Source organism: Grus americana, chromosome 2 (assembly GCF_028858705.1).
Source record: "Grus americana isolate bGruAme1 chromosome 2, bGruAme1.mat, whole genome shotgun sequence".
Classification (NCBI taxonomy): Eukaryota; Metazoa; Chordata; class Aves; order Gruiformes; family Gruidae; genus Grus; species Grus americana.
The window spans coordinates 60,124,821-60,144,620 of NC_072853.1; the positions used below are offsets into that span (position 1 = coordinate 60,124,821).

General features: G+C 36.4%; 1 protein-coding gene across 3 annotated transcripts in view; it reads right to left on the reverse strand.

Moving 5' to 3' along the window:
- Nucleotides 1-13,100: 13,100 nt before the first annotated feature.
- Nucleotides 13,101-19,800, reverse strand: part of LOC129203336 (cadherin-19-like) — a 69,760-nt gene continuing 63,060 nt past the window's right edge. For all 3 annotated transcript variants that reach the window (XM_054817702.1, XM_054817703.1, XM_054817704.1), the window contains one exon: nt 13,101-16,841. In XM_054817702.1, coding sequence (XP_054673677.1) covers nt 16,351-16,841 — 491 coding nt within the window. In that variant the 3' untranslated portion in view covers nt 13,101-16,350. The remainder of the gene's footprint in view (nt 16,842-19,800) is intronic.

Here is a 19,800-nt window from a genome sequence, read left to right on the forward strand (position 1 = left end):
ATGGGCCCACCTCTCCAGCCTGTCAAGGTCCCTCTGGATGGCATCCCTTCCCTCCAGCGTGTCGACCACACCACACAGCTCGGTGCCGTCAGCAAACTTGCTGAGGGTGCACTTGATCCCACTGTCCATGTTGCTGACAAAGATGTTGAACAGTGCTGGTCCCAATACCGACCCCTGAGGAATGCCGCTCGTCACCGTTCTCCACCTGGACATTGAGCCATTGACCACAACTCTTTGAGTGCGACCATCCAGCCAATTCCTTATCCACCGAGTGGTCCATCCATCGAATCCGTGTCTCTCCAATTTAGAGACAAGGATGTCATGTGGGACAATGTCAAATGCCTTGCACAAGTCCAGGTAGATGGCGTCAGCTGCCCTTCCCTTATCCACAGATGCTGTAACCCCATCACAGAAGGCCACCAAATTTGTCAGGCACAATTTGCCCTTAGTGAAGCCATGCTGGCTGTCATCAATCACCCACGTAAAAAACATTTAAACAACCCAGCAGAAATACAAAAAGATTCAGTTATGTAGTTTAAAATTTTGAAATGTTTGTGCTTTCAATGGTTTGTCCTTAAAAAAAAAAAAAAAACAACAAAACCTAAGTATTTATTCTCTTTTTAAAAAGAAAATGAAAATGCTACTTTGACAGCTGTTTCCTACAGATGGAAATTAATATATAACAGAACAAAAATATTAATGTCTTTTACAAGCAATGCCAATTGAAATTATAAGACAGCAATAAAGGAGGAAGTTAATATTGAAGCCAAAGCTTGAAAGCTTAGAACGAGTGGAAGAGAAACACATCAAAACAACCATTAACATAAACTAAGACTGGCTTGCTCTTCTCTGGGCTCATTCTGTATTCCCATCATACCTGACAAATTCAAATCAATGTCATGCAATCGTCTCAAATTTTCATTAGGAAGATATATACATATTATATATATAGAGAGAGCTGATATTATAGCTGTAAAACATCCCACCCCAGAAACCTTTACCAAGAAGAACGTGAATAAAAAGAAGAGTCATTTCAATGAAACTGAATGAGCGAGTGCCATCAGCTGTGATAGCTGGTGATAAAAATCCTGTCACATACTGAACAACGAGAATTTGTCATTCCTACTTGGTGCCAGCTATCTGCCCTGGGATATCAGCCAAGCAACCTGATGGACTCAATGGACCCTTCATGTACAATTTTGTAAAACAGGTTAAAGGGAAAAGATGCCAACTGCATAGGAGCCTCTATCAGAATTGCCTTACGTCGCATTTTGGAATACTTGGGAATTTTTTTATTCACCTTAGACAGTACAGGCAAAGCTCTTCATGCTTTAGGGCAGCTCAGTCTGGAACCATGTTCTTTCTGTCTATCAGTTTAACTTTTTGAGCAATAGGTTTTGGCTTTTTTAGATCAATCATGAAACCTAACTTACTATCAGCCAGGCAAACCACCGTGTAGGCAGTGACGTTTATTCACAAAATCACGTAGTGTTCAGACATCCTGATATCACCAGGCTAAAGAATCTCTTCTTTTGTTCTCTAGCCTTTCTCAGTGCACAAAACACTGTATGCAAAAAACCCAAATCTAACTCTTTGTATTTAAAAAATAGTCCAAAACCAGTCCTGTAGTACTAGAAAACACAACCAAAGTTTTTCATATAGAACACAGATGTAGAAACTTATCCCCATGCTGCAGAAAGTGGGTTTCTCCTTCCTTGCCCTCCCCACAAACCAGTATCCCTAATTTATGAGGTCTATTGCTTTATAGGATGAGTCTGGTAACAAGTTGCCGCCGTGTGCCCCCTAGTGCTGTAGGACCGTGCATCTGACTTCCCTATGGACGGCACTCCTCAGAGCAAGGCATTTGTGTAAGCTCTGACCTCGTTACCAACGAGGAGGATGAAATGGGTGCTTTGTGCCGCTCCTAAGCTCTGCCTCCTTTAAGGGGAGGCTGGTTATTTCATTTACAGTTCCCTTTCTCCGGCCTCTGGCTCTTCTACAGAAACCACTGCAGCCCCCGAACAGCAGGAGACCCACTGTGGTGGAGAAACAAAGAAAACTCAGTCCATAACCCCTTTATTCTTCCTCTTTTTTCTTACTTTTTTTTTTTTTTTAATTATAAGAATCCTTCCTTTATTTTGTTTCTTAAAGATCTTTTTAAGTAATGCTTTCTCTTTGTTGGATTTCTCAATTTCTGCAGTATTTCAAAGCTCTTCATTTACAGCAATAACATTTCTCCATTGGCTAGGATTGCTTATTCTTCATTCTTTTTATTTATAACAGTAATAATGACAAAACAAAATAAGCATCTGCTCAACTGCAGCAAATTATCTGGCTTTCCATGTTCTGAGTAGAGGTAAAAATAGCCGAAGTTTATTTCATAAAGTGAATGTTTTCAGTCTATAGTCAGCCTGACATGAGTACTGCTCAAAGGCAGACTTTAACCTTTGTTCTTTCATGGCTGGTTTGAAGTGCTCAACTACTCTCCCATAATTTTCAGCAATTTCCGACCCTAAGTCTTATATGACCAATTAATTAGAAAACAGAGCACCACTTGAAAAAACAAGTGATTTATAATGGAAGGTCCACTTTTGCAATTTGCAGTGTTATTGGATGCTGTTAGAATAGCTAACTCACAAAATACTAATCCCTGTTCCCCTGAGAAGCTGCTCTTTTGAATTTAACCTCTAATAGTATAATAATCCTCACAGAATAAGTCAGGACTAGGCTAATATTAGAGCACCTCTCTGCAGAGAGGAGCAGGCAGGCAGGTGTAGTGAATATGTCGAGGCAGCCGCATGTAAGCCAGTTATGATTCTGGAGCTGCATACCAGAGCTGGGTTTGGACAAGGTTAGCATACTTTCTTGCTCATAAGGGTTTATTTCTGTGCTTGAATGGTAATATGGTTTCTATATCTACAACTGGCTGGCATCCGCACAGCTCTGGGGATGGTGGGAATATTCACATGAAACTCTGCAGCTATCTGTTTATCTGTACATACATGAACCAGGGTGACAGGAGCAGAACATCTCCTGTGCAGGCTCATACACTTCTGTTGCCACCTTCCCAGTAACATCTCCTGCAGCAGAACATGCTACATAACTCTTTGTGCTGCACTGGGTATTACTTTGCATTATCATTTTTACACTTATCATTTTTGGTGAACTCATCAAGCCTTCCTGGTCCCTTACACTGAAGCCCTTATTGTCTGTGTATGCAATAAAGTAAATAATTTTCAGCTGTTGAAGGGTGTGGATCAATATCCAAACAATTTGTTTTACAGCTGGTTTTACTATTACTATACTTTTAGTAATTGGAGGTAAAAGCAGCTCATGAGGCAGATAGACATTGCCCTTACAATGGGATAGATGAGGAAAAAAAGAGGATGTGAGATCCTGTAATCAAACTGAATTGATGGGCATTTCCAAGACAAAATAACACAACTATGTGGAAGTACCTTGGATTATGTAGGCCTTAAGAGCTCTACAATGGATCCATATCTGTTTCAAGAAAAGTATCACTGTAAAGCATCAAGTACTTGAGCCTATCACATACAGAATGGTAATAAAAATAAAGAATAAAATCAATATCTCATAACCAGAAAGCAGTCACCTTTTACAGACTCAATGCCACAAGCTGCTGTTGGGTGATGGCTGGTCAGCTTGAGATTCAAAAGTCAACCCTTAGAACTGTATAGGTGGATATTTTCTGAGCATGATTGTTCTTATTTCTAAGTCAATAACAGGCTTTAAGCCAATCATTGCCCAAAACTGTGACAAGACCTTTGGTAACATTTAGGTCCCTGTTATTTACCTTTTTTCTCCTCTTTCCCCCCAGCTGCACCCATATAGGTAAGCTACAAACAATGCTGATTTGTTTAACAGTGGATGCTGCATTAACAGTTATGTGTGATTCAACAGAAAAATCACTTGGAAAGGAAAATAACTGTGAAATATTAAAGATTGAAAGCCTTGTGCGAGTCTATTTTGAAATTAATCCTTTAAGAAAGAATAAGAATTATTTGCAGAATTGGTTTATGAGAAGCTGGAAAAAAAAAAAGAGGATATAGAATAAAGCCATTTCATATAAGAATAGTGTATTTCTACCCAAAGTGTTCAACTGATAACTGACATAAACTTATTAAAACCTAGAATTAAAATTCCCATCCTGCTGCCACTGAATAAGCTCTGTGGTATATGAAGTAGACCCTACAGTAGCACATCTATGCTTTACATGCTGAGACTTGAACCCATATGAACCATTTTAAGTTAAAAAAAAAAAAAGGAAAAAGAAAATGAAAGAGAACCACAATAATCAGCATTTAAGTTAATATAGGAGCATGAAAGGATATATATAATCACCTACTTAGTGGAAGCTGCTTGTGCAGTAATTCTCAGTAAGCACTGGCTCTTCAGGTCTCTTGTAAAGCAGTAAAAAAATCACTGCTTAAATAGATGAAAAACTGTTTTCTGCAATCAGCAGAAAAATAAATAAATAAATAAAGCCAGAAGACCTAGCTATAGTTCATTAGGATTGTTTCAATAACTTTGCAAAACTAGTTCAGTAGATGAGAGCTATCAATAGTGCAAATAGCATACTGCAACAATGAATATGTAGTGGTTCAAAACCCAAGAGTTTTTGCAATGAGGTACAGGAACCCAACAGACAACTGATAAGGTTCTTAACAAAGTTTTTAGGTTACTCCAGCAATACAGAATAACATTAATGTAAAAGTATTGGGCAAACATTTTCAGAATTGTTTCAATAGTACAAGAGGCTATAAAACCGCTCTGTGTTAAAGCATATTAGTATGGTCTTAATGAGCCCACGTGCTTCTACAGACACTCAGAATTTCTAGCAGTACAACTGTTTAGTGATCCCCCCCCCCCCGCCATCCATTAGTCTAAGCAAACCTGCATGAAACATTACCACCAGAAAATAGCTTCATACATTAGAAAACTCACCATAAGTATTCCCACAATGACATAATTTTAAGGACTTTTCTAATATGGTTTCTCACTGTATGGATGATTGATTGCCCCAACCTGAGAATGCTACCTCAGTAAAAAGAAAAATACCTTCTAAGAAAATCAGCAGGCACTTTTTTATTGCTACTTGTTTTGCATAGGATAGGGTTAAGAATGCACTGGGGCTTCAGCCTATCAGTTTCAGGTGGTAGGGATTTAGAATGTGTGTTGCAAATTGGATAATTAGCTTTTTTGATGAGGAAGCATGCACAGTAAAAAAAGGCATCTGAGACCAGAAGAAGGAAGATTTTGAAAGCTATAATATCAGATTGATCTGGACTGTTGCCTGGAATGTGTCCCTGCTCAAAGATTAACTTAAAAACCTGAAGTGTAGATAGTATTGAAGAAAATAGTTGTTCTATCAGAAAATGACGTTTCTCTGTATTTACACTGTTGTCACATATGTACTTTTGAAAGCTCAGAGGATGGATCAGAGGTAGAGTGTAATTTTAAAACAATCACAGAGGAAAGAAAATGGATGTTTGTATCTCAGATTCATCTGTAAAGCTTACCTTTTAATGGCTTTTCAAGATCTGTAAAATATTTTTCTTTGTTGGGTTTTTTTTGTTTGTTTGTTTGGGGTTTTTTTACTTTTTGTTATCAAAGATTACTTGAGACTTAATTTCTAATTTGGGGGTTGAGTTGCATGCTTTTTGTTTGCTTTCTTGTCCTCTCACATTCTTCTCTAAGGTACAGGCTGTAGGGGTTCCCTTTCAGCAGCTACTATGAGTGACAGCAGTAAGGAGGTAGGAATACAAAAAGCCCTTCAGGTATACATGGGTTCAATTTAACTTTTTTTAGGGTACGCCAACTTCTGAAAAATGGCTGGGAATACTAAATTCCCAGGAAGCCGCATAACTCTCATATGTTTTGTTGCTTCTAACTGTGATCAAACAAAGAAATAAGCAAGAATTGTTTTTAGGATGATGTTATTTATCTAAGAAAACAGAGTTTATATGCTTTCTCTACCTACATATGCATATTACAGTGTCAACAAAAAGTTCTTTGCACCTCTTAAATCATAAAAAAAACAAACGGAAAGCCTGTACTTTGAGCTCATCTGTGTACTAACAACTTTCTAGATAAGCAGATGGTTGTACTACTTATTGTGTACCTTTCCTTTCTCCTAGCCAGAATATTTCTGGATGTAACTATTACATTTGAGGAAAAGTATCCCTAAAGTTAAATGGGCTAACACATTGCTTTCCTTTCTGAGTTAGCTAAGCAAAAGACATGATAGTGAGCATCATATTAGCATGTGAAACTCCATGATCAAACAGCTGCTACATCTTCCAATTTACTAGTGGTATTTGAACACCTCTTGTAACGTTGCCCAGGGAATTGTTGGAGACAATAAGCAGTACTAAGCTCAGTAACAACCCCTAAGGAACACCACTAGACTGGACACTGGTGAAGTGTAGGCCACGACTCATTGAGCCCAGTGCTCTAGCCAGTTTCTCACCCATATTGTAGTCCACCCATCCAACCATATTGATCTTTTTCTGCTTTAGTTAGAGTACCTCCTGTAATCAGCACATCTGATTTGTACATCAAATAGCTGTCACCTGGCATGCCAGAAACTTCTGGGTTGCTAGCACCCTACTGTGTTGCTCTCCAAGCAGATGTTGGGGTGCTTGAAGTCCACTATGAGAACCAATAGGACTTTGTCTTCTTTGTTTTTTTTTTTTTCTGTACAAACTGGCATAAAGATTTTATTATCTTTTCCTTAAACAATTCCTGTAGACAAGGAATACCCATTCTTAAACATTTTTAAACTGTCAGATTTCAACTGTCACATTATTTAAAATAAAAAAAATAATTATGATAAAAAACAATAGGAATATGAGATCAGATCATCTGTAGGTAACCATCCTGATTATATCTACCTTAGAAACATCTTTCCCATTATCAGCTCCTTAGTATGTATTACAAAATGCTACCCAGCACACTATTGCGAGCTTAAGAGCTACAGTAAAATATCTATAACATGCCACACTAAAAGAACAAGATGATGGAAAGCATCTCTGATGTCTCAGGTCTCTGCAATAGCAGGAAAGTTCTTAGGTATCTATAAGGGTATTTTGTGGCCTGCAAAGGAAAAATAAAGGTCCAAGTTCTTCTTTTATTGCAGATTAAGTTGTAAAACTCCTGGTAAGGTCCATTTCTGACTGTACTTCAAACTGCATTCCACAGTGGTGTTTCTATCTGCTTGCAGAGTTTTTGGTTCCCTCCTGTTCTGTTTTTTTTTTTCTCTCTCTCTTTTTTTTTTTTTTTTTTTTAAAAAAAGCACACAAAAAGGAACATCAAGACAATGCTCAGAGCAAAATGTGCACACCTGTCAGAATCCTACAAACCAGTAAATCAATAAGGAGGAGAAACTTGGAAAGCTAAAATTGTTCTGTATAATCTTTGGAGTAAACCAAAAAAGTGTGAATTTTACAAGGAATTTTAGGAACAGTTAATTTATGTCCTGGAAATTGCAAAGGAAGATTAGAAAAGTGGTACAAACTGGATGCAATTTTCAGAATGTCTGGAAGTATTATTCCTTTCCATTTACACTGCTACTCAGGCCTAATCCATGATATCAACATTACTAACAGCCTGCAAAGATCTGCTTCATCCCCAAGGAATGAAGTGGGCTTCCAGAGTGGTCTGCTACAACAGCTGTTTGGTGCATTTTGATTACTCCCAAAATTACTTGCATTATGAAGTTCTTTTTCTGGACAGCAAAAAAAAGCAAACAAGAAAGCATCAGCCAAGTAGATTCTTCTTTGGATTTCTGCTATTCCAAAATATTGCAAGTTTATAGCAGAGGCACTTGCTTTGTGGATCTTTTTTAGATTTGCTCTTCAATCATCAGGTCCTCACTGTCTCTATCACTCTCCATTAGCAGTGGAAAATGAATATTACAAATCCTTTTACAATAAGTATTGCAGACTGTTTGTAGGTTGTCGGTTGGTTGGATTTTTTTAGTCAATCTGAACCATCTAGCACATAGGAACAGTTATACAATAGAAGGCTGAGGAACTTTTCAGCTGAGGGCAAGGATCTGCAAACCAAAACATGTGGTGAACAGTCAGGAATGTCATACTGCAAACATACCCTGAAGAAATAGCAAGGATGAAAACACATTTCTGGCAAACGCTTACAAATTATATTAGTTCTATTGTTGGTTGTTTTTCCTCTGGTAACTCAGACTGACAGAAAGGTCAGGGTTATCCTATCCTTTCATTGGTGATTACTCTTCCAGAAATACTTGAAATTGTAGGAGACAGTTAATTGTTAGTTTCTGGTTGTGATTTCCCTTTGAAAACCTTCCAGGGATTGTAGACTTGTAGTTAGTAAGTATGGAAATGCCACTGTTTGTAAGAGGCTTAGTGTCAGGATAACACAAGCCTCAGGACCTGCCAGCTATTCTCTGAGCATTTCTTGGTGTGACTGGAGATATGTTTTAGTTTGTTTAACCATAAAATAAATTACCTAATGATCAAGTGACTGTTATCTAATTTGTTTTAGCTTTGCTTAGCTTTGTATAATTGTGTGGTATAACTATATATATTTATGTATTTTTGTATTTAATTATTTTAAAGAGTTATTTGCTCTAGAATGAACCTATGAGCTTAGAATAAAATGTAGCATAGAATAAAAGCACAGAACAATAAGAAACCTTGAAACTATTGTCCCAGGATGCTACTGTTGGCACAGGATGCCATGGTGTACAAACAATGCTTAACTCATGATCACCAAAGGGATATGATATTGGGAGCTGGGTAAAATGAGCTTTAGAACAAAGAAGTATTCAGCCTATGTAAAACAGACCATATAAAGTATATTCAGACTTGTAGACCAGTGAAGAAAGATTGCGTAAAGAATGTTAGCAAACATGTAAAAATGCCCCTAAGCAAATGTTGCAGTAAGTAGTAAGACATGATCAACATCAGTGTTGCATTCTTTCTGGCAAATGACTAATGATACTGATGACTTGTGGTAGCATTCCTCCTGCTCCAGATTGAAGCCTTAGGAGTATGAGCATAAAACCAGAAAAAAAAAAAAGAGTAGAGAGGCAAAAGTTTCATTATATATCACTTTAAGTGTATATAATTTGAACTATGAGTTTTAACAGCTGGACTAATAATAACTTTAATGAGACCAACGGTAATTTCTTGCCTTTGAATATAACTTTCTCTATAACAAGACATTGTGTCTAACAAGTTGGTGGATGTTCAAGCAACCTACTCTGCAACTTGGCTGCGTTGTAACATGTCAATGGTGATTTCCTTAAACATTTCAACTCTCTTTTATCTTGTTTCATTTTGCTTTTCCACAATTAACTGTGTATCTTAGTCATAGACTGTCATGGTTTAACCCAGCAGGCAGCCAAAACAATCACTGTTTGCTCACCCCTCCTTCCCCAGTGGAATGTGGGAGAGAATCAAAAAGAAAAAAAAAAAAAAGGTAAAACTTGTGGGTTGAGATAAAGGTAGCTCAATAGGACAGAAAAGGAAGACAGTAATAATAACAATAATGATAATAATAGAATATACAAAATAGATGATGCATAGCACAATTGCTCACCAACTGAAGCTGATACTCAGCTAGTTCTCGAGCTGAACTGCCTCCCAGCCCACCCCAGCAGTTATATATGGAGCATGATGTCATATGATATGGAATATCACTTTGGCCAATTTGAGCCAACAGTCTTGGCTGTGTCCCTTCCCAGCTTCTTGGGTGCCTCCCACCTTCTTGTTGGCAGGGCAGTACGACAAGAAATTTCCTTGACTGCTTGGCAACAACTAAAAACATCAGTGTGTTATCAATGTTATTCTCATCCTAAATCCAAAACACAGCACTATACCAGCTACTAGAAAGAAAATTAACTCTATCCCAGCTGAAACCAGGACATAGACTGTTATTTATGAAGTTCCTATAGAAAAAGGAATACTGTGAGAGACCTATGTTTGTTTCTTTTAAGGCACAAGAAGGCAAAGGTAGATCTAGATAAGTTATATATCAGGGAGAAGGCAAGATAAAGTGTTTCCTTTGTTTTCTTGAGCCGTACCCTTAATTTGCTTTCTTTTTTTTTTTTTTTAAAAAGCCACTCATGCACTTATGGTCTAGTTTACATTGGGAAAAAGTGTCATAGACAAGAGACTAGCAGTTACATTACTTTCATCTGGTTTGACAATGGTCACATGCAAAAAGTTGTTCAAAGTGACCTACAAAACTAGAACAGAGCAACTCAGGTGAACATAGCATGTTTATTTTAAATGACTTTATTATTCACCAAGAAAGCACAAGCAGAGCTGCAAAAAATTAATTGTAGTCCAAGTAGCCTGGCAGTGGACTAAATATTTCAGGATCTACAACCTGTTTCCAGCTCAGGAGCTGACCAGCAACATGAATCATTTGACCTCCCTTGACCTTGATTTCATGTCTTTCTCTGAAATTTGTGATTGTGAATAGCTATCTCCACAAGGAACTGACTTGGAAACCTTTAGCTGCTAGTAGATTAATATAAAGCAATAATAATCATTCAAGACTGACAGGAACTATTGTTAAAGAAAAGTATTTATTAGGTTTTTAAAACCCGACTGTACGTGAAGAAAAGAAGAAAAAGTGGAATCCTTATACCCCTATCAGGTTGGGGAAAGCAGATGAAGCTTTGAGGGTGATTCATGTGCAGGTTAAAGTTCTCAGTGACACGAAGGAGGCGTATTAGCAGGAGTTCTTTGCTGTGGAAGGTCTACCAAGTCTAAGACAGTCCCATGAGAAAGGATGCCTCTCTCATTTTGCAGTACTGAAGAGTGTCTAGCCTGCCCTGAATTTCTGGGATGTCTGAGGGAGTGGCAACACAGAATCAGAAAGAAGTTGAATAACATACACTAATTTTTAGGTGGTTAAGGTTGGGTGAGATGAACTGCAGTGGATGCAAATGCTCTTAGAAGCTAACTGGGATGTTTTTATATTCAGTGATGGCAAAAGCAGGGTAATATTTTTGTGAGAATAAGCTGCTTTGACAACAAAAACCTGGATGAAGACTTGTAATCTTTAAGAATTCTCATAAAATATTTGTAAAGTCATTGTAATGATATTTTGAATTTATAAGTAAGTAAATTGGCATTTCCAACCAAAGAAGTGAGGTTCGCTGCATATATAATGAAATGTGTGCATATTGAATTAGACTGTTGAAAAGAGATTGTATGTATAGAATAAATAATAAATTAGTAACAAGACTTTGTCCTATGAAAATGCTTTAATAATAATTAATATTGGAACTACCTTTGGATTACTGTTTAAATTATTGTTTAAATGAGTGTGTGACTTGCAGAAACAATATTAGTATGGCTGGTCAGAGTCTGACAAAAAAGAATGAGCCAACAAGTAATTAAATAGCTAGGTAATCAAATCTCAATCTAATTTCATGGTCAGCATTTTCTTTTGTCTACTGTATTGTCTAGTACAGCTTTGGTTCATATTTGTTTGGGGTTTTTTGGCTTTTCTGGGCTGAATCTTGTTGGCAGTTCATAGTTATTTTAGCAGCTAGAATATCCTTGTCCTGTTTAATTACTCCACTGAATAAGTGCCCACCATAATAGCAGGGGTTTTTTTAAAGAGCTGTTTCCAGAATAGATGATCTTTATTGTTGCTCTTATTTTTTATCCATTTTATATTCTCTAGTCTTCACGGCTATCCTGTTCTTGCTTGTATCTCAGGTATCCTCACTATTAATAATGGGGGCTATTTTTGACATTTTAAGTCCAACATACAGAATCAGCATATAAAAAATTCTTGTTTCCAGCTCCAGCTTCCAGATGTCCAAGATGCTCTTTATAAAGTCTCTTTTCAGAGGAATTTATGATGACAGAGATTAATTTACTCATAACAGTATCAGAAGGGAGGCATCATATATTTGTGGGTAGGTTTGCATCCTTTTAAGCTCTAATCCAATAACTTTTGTTGTTTTCTTTGGTCAGATATATGCATGCAGATGTTATTGTTTCTCTACAAAACATTCATATTTGTACCTTCATATGTGGAATATTGTTTAAGTTATAAACTTTAGTATTATTAAAGCATTACCTAAATCAGAATTAAGATGTTCGGGGAACTAAAAGCCATTGATATCCTGTTCTGATTTCTGCTGTTGGAGAGTTTTGTGAAGTAGTGATGATTTCTAATTCTATTTATTAATATTTGCTCTTAGTGCCATATATCTAACTGCCTTTGCTGGCAGATATCCTCTTGAGTCTTATGCATATTTCTGACTATTGCTATTATCTATTTGCTGTAGGTAAAGTGTTTCATAATGAACTAAGCAGTCTCTCTGTACGTATGTTTTATCCTTCTGTGCACTATAGTTAAATCTTACTGTTCCTTGGACTGTGTGTATGAAACATAAGGCTTATATAGACCCAGGTATGAAGAAAATTTTTTTCTGAATAAATCCAAATTTTTTTCTGAGACCATCCAAATTACTGTTGTAAAATGTGTCAACTTTTTAATAAACAGTAAACCACTCTATTTTTCTTCATAAAATATAGGTTTACCAATTTTCTGGTAGAGAAATCTTACAGACTTTACTAATAGCTACTGAGGGCTTTTTTTATAAAACTTCTATTCGCTTTGTTCATATTCTGGATCAAGGGTAAAATGTATTCTTTGCCAGAATGTAAAATCACATAATCTCCTTCAACATCTACTCCTCAGAGAGCATATATTAGATCTGACTTTGAAGCATAAAATGCACACTGTCTTTTAAAAAATATTTTACTCTCATCTGACAGGGTTACCCCATACAGTTAAGAATGAGTGTTAAAACAACCACATTTCCAATGCAAATTTTGAAAGCAAAGCTAGAAGTGTAATGACAGTATCTGTGAGAAATTGCAGTAGGAAAATTATGTGAATTAAAAGCTAAGATTATCCTCAGTGGCAAGCAGGATTGCTTCGCAGTGTTATGATAATAAAAACCATACATCATGATATACAAAATGAAAATCAAATGAAAACATTTTATTTTCGGTGAATCGATTAACAAAATACCCTTCTCCAGTCAGAACAATGATTCCGAAGCTTGATTGTGCTATCAAATGTTTTTGTTCTTTTGGTTTTTAACTTCAAACATCTAAATATTAAGCATTTATTAATATATGCAGTCTTCATTTCCTTGGCTTTCAAATAATAAAACCAAAACCACAGCACTGTGAATCCCTACGAGTGAGGACTGAAACAGGAAGCCAACCTATTGTCAGCTATTTCACCAGTTCTTAACCTGTCTCATTACCATGTTACAGAAAAAGAAATATACAGGAACATCTCTTCAAAGCATTCATACAGAAATGCAGTGTGTATGATCCTACTTCCTTTCTCCAGTCAATAAATCTTCCTTATCTTCCTTCAGGCATGTCTTGAACAGCTGAATATATATTTACCCTCTGGTACCATACTTGCACTCTTCACTTCAGCCAATAGCATAGCTAATCCTAGCTACTAATGAATTTTGAGACATAAAGGTAATGGAGGATTCTCTTGGGAAAACCATTCCACAGTTTAACAGATCTTATCATCAGGAACTTTGGCTTATAACTTATCCTTTATTAATTTCATACTATTAATTATTGTGATATCTCTTATGTGTTTAATTTTGGCTTCCTCAGAATGTTTACTTCCTTCAAATAAGCAGACACTTCTATTTTTTGCAGACATTGTTCAGCTAAATTAATTACAGTATATTAAAAGAAGCATGAAGTTACTAGGTCAGTTCCATCATTCTTTTCTCACACGTGGAAATAAATTGACAGGTTTGACTTAGACTGAGTACCAGGATAATAAGATGTGGCCCAGTAACAACTAGGAATAACTTCTTACTTCGGAGCAAACCACTCCTTTTCTCCTCTGTGCAAACACGGTCTTATGCCTTTTCAGGCAAAGATCGTTTAAGATCCATTGTAGGCCGTTGTTTTCTTTCACGTAGAAGTTACTGACGATGGCATACATTGGTTGCAAAAATTACGTGACAGTGGTATGCACTTGGTACAAAAATTATTTATTGTTAAAGATCCTTACAGTAAAAAGAGGAAATTACAATATAAGTGCAAATACTGTTGAGTGTTCAAGGCTATTGCCCAACATAAATGGACAAAATCTCTGGATTGAGAAAGGATCAGACACTGTTATCCTTTTTGTACTAAATACAACCTGAAAGCACGAGGAATTCTATTAATGTCACTGGGACCATCTGTGGAACAAGGATTTGTTTAGGATATAACCCGCATAAATCTATAGACCTAATCCTAAAAATGCACTTTTCACCATCGCCGACAACTGGTGCACGTACAGTTGTTCTCTCTTTATTCCTCTCCATGAAGTAAGTTACTAATATGTACAATATTATCTTAAATAAAAGTTTTGTCACATCTGTTTGAGAGCTGTTGAACACAAATGTTAGAGTCATTAATACAATGTTTTATACTTGTGCATCTTTTAAAGCTGTTTTGTAGCTGCTCATTCATACTGGTGTCCTGGCACGAGACCGGCAAGAACCAGTTTCTCCTTATGAAGCAGATGCTGCTTCATCTGCCCCTGGTCGGATGACCCCCCTGTATTTTTCCAGCTATGAATATCATGAATAATGTTTCTGCCCTTACCAGACCTCACACTGGAATTCTCTCCTGGTTTTCAAACTCCTCCACATGTTTTATTTTTAGCTGACAGGAATTTAAACTCTGCACTGGCACCTTTCCACTAAGCCTACATGCCTTGGTTTTCTTCAGTGAACAGCAATTGTAGCAAACATTGCAGAGCTTGTATGTTACATGCCTTTTTTGTTTGTTGGGGGTTTTTTTATTATTATTTTTTCCTTGCATGAGCTCTGCCTTGCTCTCAGTAATTCAGTAGCGCTTACCTCAAATCTTATTAAAAAAAAAAGGGTGGCGGGATGGGGGGAAGAAACATGTTATATAATTTTCTTTATCCTGATGCTAGCTTTTAGCTGTGGAAATGTATGAGTTGATTATATGATGTAATTTCTGTAAAATAAGTACCTAATGGAAGAGAGGTGAATAAAAACTAGGCAGGTTGCTCTTTCCAGACGGATCATTTTGAACACATTTGATGACCCTCAGATCCAAAATTGCTGCTGGGTAGTAGTATAAGTAAGGGTAAAAAAATATTCTGAGACAACTTTATATTCATTATGGAATGTTTGGAAATAATACAGTGGGAAATTAATTTTGAAGTCTGACTAGAGTCTCACAGAATGATTCAGCATCATTTTTAGAAGTGGATTAACATTAAAGCATTTTATTATCTTATTATCTAATGTTATACATAAAGTTTTATAACCATCAGCTTAGCATTTTAAAGATTCTTAATATTGTTATAATAAAAGTGACTACTGCAGATAATTTTATATTCCATAATAAAAAAATAAATCTGTGCTTGTAAATCAGTCATCCTTTAAACTCTTAATAAAAGGAAAAATGCCTGTATTTGGATAGCATTTTGTTCTAAGTACAGTAATATATAATGTGGTCGATTGCAGTATTTACGTTAAATATTGATTCTAACTTGAACTGATTTCTTTTCTTCTATCATCTTATTTGCTAATAAAGTATTGGTTTATACATTTTCCAATCGCTCCATTAAAATCTAAAATGGCAGCAAATACTTGCTGATGTTGTAATAGGTCTTTATTTTTACACTGATAGGAAAAGACATTTGTTTTAGTTTTATCATCCTAAGAACAATAAATAGACGATTCTGTGAGCACTTTTGACAATTGTATTAGAATATCTAGGGTCTACTTTTTCACACAAGTGTATTTATATAATGAAGAATTACACAAATATGCATGTTTAACTTTGGTTAATGAATATATTCAACTGCAACAACAAAAGTCTGTCTTAACTTTGGAAACGGTTTAAAGCTTATGGATGACAGATTATTTACAATATCTGTTTATGGCTTCTACTCTGTACTTGCAGAACCCAGGTTTTCAATCTCCAGAAGGGGGCCTAGACATTCAAAGCAGCAGTTTGCATTCAGGCACCTAAATAGCCATAGCATTTTCAAACAGGAGTCTCCATCCCCTCACCTCATGACATGCCTGATGTGAGTTTTCAAAAGATCTCTACATCCACTTTCCAGAAAAAAAAACAAAACAAAACAAACCACAAAACCACCACCACAACAACAAAACCCCAAAAAACAAACCCTTGGGCTTTTATTTTTCATGCTTAAATGTGGGATGATCTCCTTTTCAAAAATCCACAGTTGGTTTTGGTTGCCGAGATTTAGGAAAACAAAACAACCAAAGAGTAACTAATCCCGCACACTTCTATGGGAAGCGTACATGCCTGCAAGCTGTTTAAAGTGAGGTCCCCAGTCTGCAAGGTAGTCATAACTCTGATCCACGTCTGACACGTTTGAACCTAAAGAGCTGAGGGATCCTGCCAAAGAGCCGGTGCCCTCAAATGCATAGGTCTGAAGTGAGTCGTATGGAGGAGCACTAGGATCTGTATTTGCTTCTTCAAGCTTTTCTGAAATGAATTGCCTGAAGATTGCGCTGTCAGGGCCAACCTGCAGAGACTGCCTGTAGAGGCTGTGGATTTCTGTGGTGACCTTCTTCCGAGGTTTCTGCGTTCGCATGACAGTGCGGGTCCTCAGTGCTGAAATATCAAAGGCTTCTGTGTCCTCCTCACCACCTCCTTCATCGTCATACCTGACAATGTTCTCTCTGAATTCTTCCATTTTCTCAGAAAAGGGAGACTTCTTCCTCTGCTGCCTTATGGCTACAATTGCCAGAAAGAACACTGACCAAAAACAAACAAACAAACAAACAAACAAAAACGAAACCAAACACAAGGGAAAAAATAAACAGAACAAGACACTTTGAATGTACTTGGAAAGAAAGAAATGGTAGCGTTTCTTAATATCAATGCCATTGCAAAGCGAAGCTATCTTAACAAATTTATAGAGCTGTAATTTTTATGGATTTTATGGTTTTGAGATGAGCATAGTATGTGGTGAGAAAATGGCTACAAAGGGACTTATAGGTGAATGAAATGGAGCAGTTCTTTTGGTAGACAGGAGTTTGAAACTGATGGAAACATAGGTTATGCTTTTTGAAACTGCTTTGGTTTATCACATAATATATCAATTTCATATTCAGAATTTAAATTCATAATCTCTCTCTCTCTCTCTCAGATCAAAGTCCCAGAAAGATCAAATGAAAAATGAGGCAATGAGTGAGATATCCTCCTCAGCTGGTTAAATCATTCAGTTCTATAGACTATGTGGGGTGTGGTTCAATTATTTCGGTTATGCTGGTTTGGAAATTTGAAGACTATCACTAAATTTTGTGTGATGTTGTAGCAGTACTTACTACCAAGGCCTATGAATCAGAGCAGCTTGTTTCTCTCATATGTGAAAGTCTTTTTAAATTTTATTTTAAAGGATTATTTTTTAATCCTGCCTAATTTCATTTTTAGCTGAATGATCCCTTTGAAATAGTCTATGACTTTCCCAGAGATTAATGATTTCAGTTTTTAACTAAATCTTACTGCAGTTCTATTTAATAAGTAAGTAGTTTGTGGACTGTAGTTTTTTACTCAGGAGATAACATGATACAGCTACCAACAACGGCAGGATTTTACCTCACTTAGAGATATGAGGGACATGAAGTAGTTCTTTATTTCTACATATTTACTGTATACTATCTCATTTCATTGGGAGATACCAGCACTAAACTTGAAAGCATGGGAAACAAGAATTTCTACAACGTTATTACATATTTACAAACCCCAGATAGTTTCAACTCTCCAAACACTTTGCATGGTGAACTCTTCTAATTGTCCACATGATGATACAGGAAAATGGAAAAAAAAAATGAATCTTTATGTTTCAGATATAAGTGGCAAACATATTCTGTATCGAACCTTTTATTATTTCATTTTAAATAATCACAAAAGTATTTAATGCATTTAAAATATGTGTGTCTGTAAAGAGCGTGGTAGATTAGTTTATTTTTCCTTCTGATTAATGTATTTATTGATATCCCTGCTTTGACTTTTGTGATATACATAGGCCCAGTGGACACCGAAGGTTTATTGCCTTGGATGGAATAAACCTTGATGAGGACCTTGATGAATAATTCCACTGACGGCCTGGATAATGCAGTGACACAGTTTGCCTGATCCTCATTCCCTTAAGTGCCTAACACAAAGTGACCAGGCTCAGATATCCTGCGACAAAGAAAATTTGAAATGCAGACTGGTCTTCCTGTAAGCTCACACTGACTGCCAGGTCTAAGACAGGGACTTGAGTCAGGTGGGCTGCTTTCCAGCGCCACTACTGAAGATTGCCTGGGACAAGGAAAGCTCAGATTTAAATAAGGTGACTCCAGGAGGGCAGGCATGTCTAGAAACCACAAATACAATTGTACATTCCTGTTTTCTCTGCTGGAAACCAGGAGATCGAAGTAGGGGAACTAGCGCATCCTTAGACTTGGCTATGGAGTCAAGAAATGGCTAGTGTCTGGCCAAGAGTACGAACATCTAGACATAATAATTATGAGATACCCTTCCATTGCTTTCATCCTTGCCCTATCTATTCAATGTCTTCATAGGGATAAATAAAAACACCTGCATTTTTTTATAGGCCATTCTGTTTCTGCAGTTTCCTGCATGTCACCTAATTTTGAGAGCTCAAAGACATATGAAGATGCTGACTCATAATTAACAGGTACACATTCTGCTTCTGGACAACTCATTTAACTGTGGGACTAAACTATAGGGTTCCATCTGAGGAGAAATTTCAACAAGTTCTCCCCAAGAGATTCAGTCAGGAGGTCAGAGGTACAACAGGAAATAATTAGAGCCAGTTTCTATTCCTTATGCTAAGGAAAATAAGCCATAACCTTGTGGACAGAATGCAGAATATGGGTGATTTTTAACTTGTTAAATTTCTTTTTTCACTGATGTAAAGTCAAAATAATTCCCTTAGCTTTACTGGACTTGTCTTTCTTCTCTTCTGTTGCTACTAGGGCAGATCAAACTACAGCATCGGAATAGAGCTGCAAGCCTTCATTCTCAAGCCTCAGTTTTCTTGTAGTTAATGATGATATGCTTAGTCTTGTAGGCTGTTATTTATAGACTGGTAGAGGTCATACTGTATAATAAGGGTACAAAAAAGAATGTTCTTTACCTAGATATCCTTCATCTGGCAAAAAAAAAAAAAAAAGGAAGGGTTTATTTAAAATTTTTCTGTATTTCTCTCAGCAATATAGGAGTTTAAAAATATTACTACTGGGTTTGCTCTCATTAACAAATACATTGAGAGAATAATTTTCAGTAAAATTTTTTGTTTCTTAGGGCAATGCAATTTCTGTTATTATTAGTTCTTTCTTTCTGGACATTGTATTTGTGTAGCTAGATATTATGCTGCAGTTTTCTTGTTTTGATTCTGATTATATTTTTCTTTATTTTTCTTTTATAATTTTGTTGAAAAACAATTTATGCTAGGTTTGCACAATTTATAATGATGATTTGATATCACACTGCTTAGTCAAATCCTGATTCTATCTTAATTTTCTTACCTTGGAATTGTTTGCTTGTAGTTTCATTAGCGGAAAAATATTTTTACTAACATAATCCATCATTTTTTGGTAGCATTTTTAGATATGGCGCTTTATAAAATATACTCCTATAAGGCATAATATGGATATGGCATATAATTACACTGACAACAGGGATTTTGAATTCTTTCCCTGTT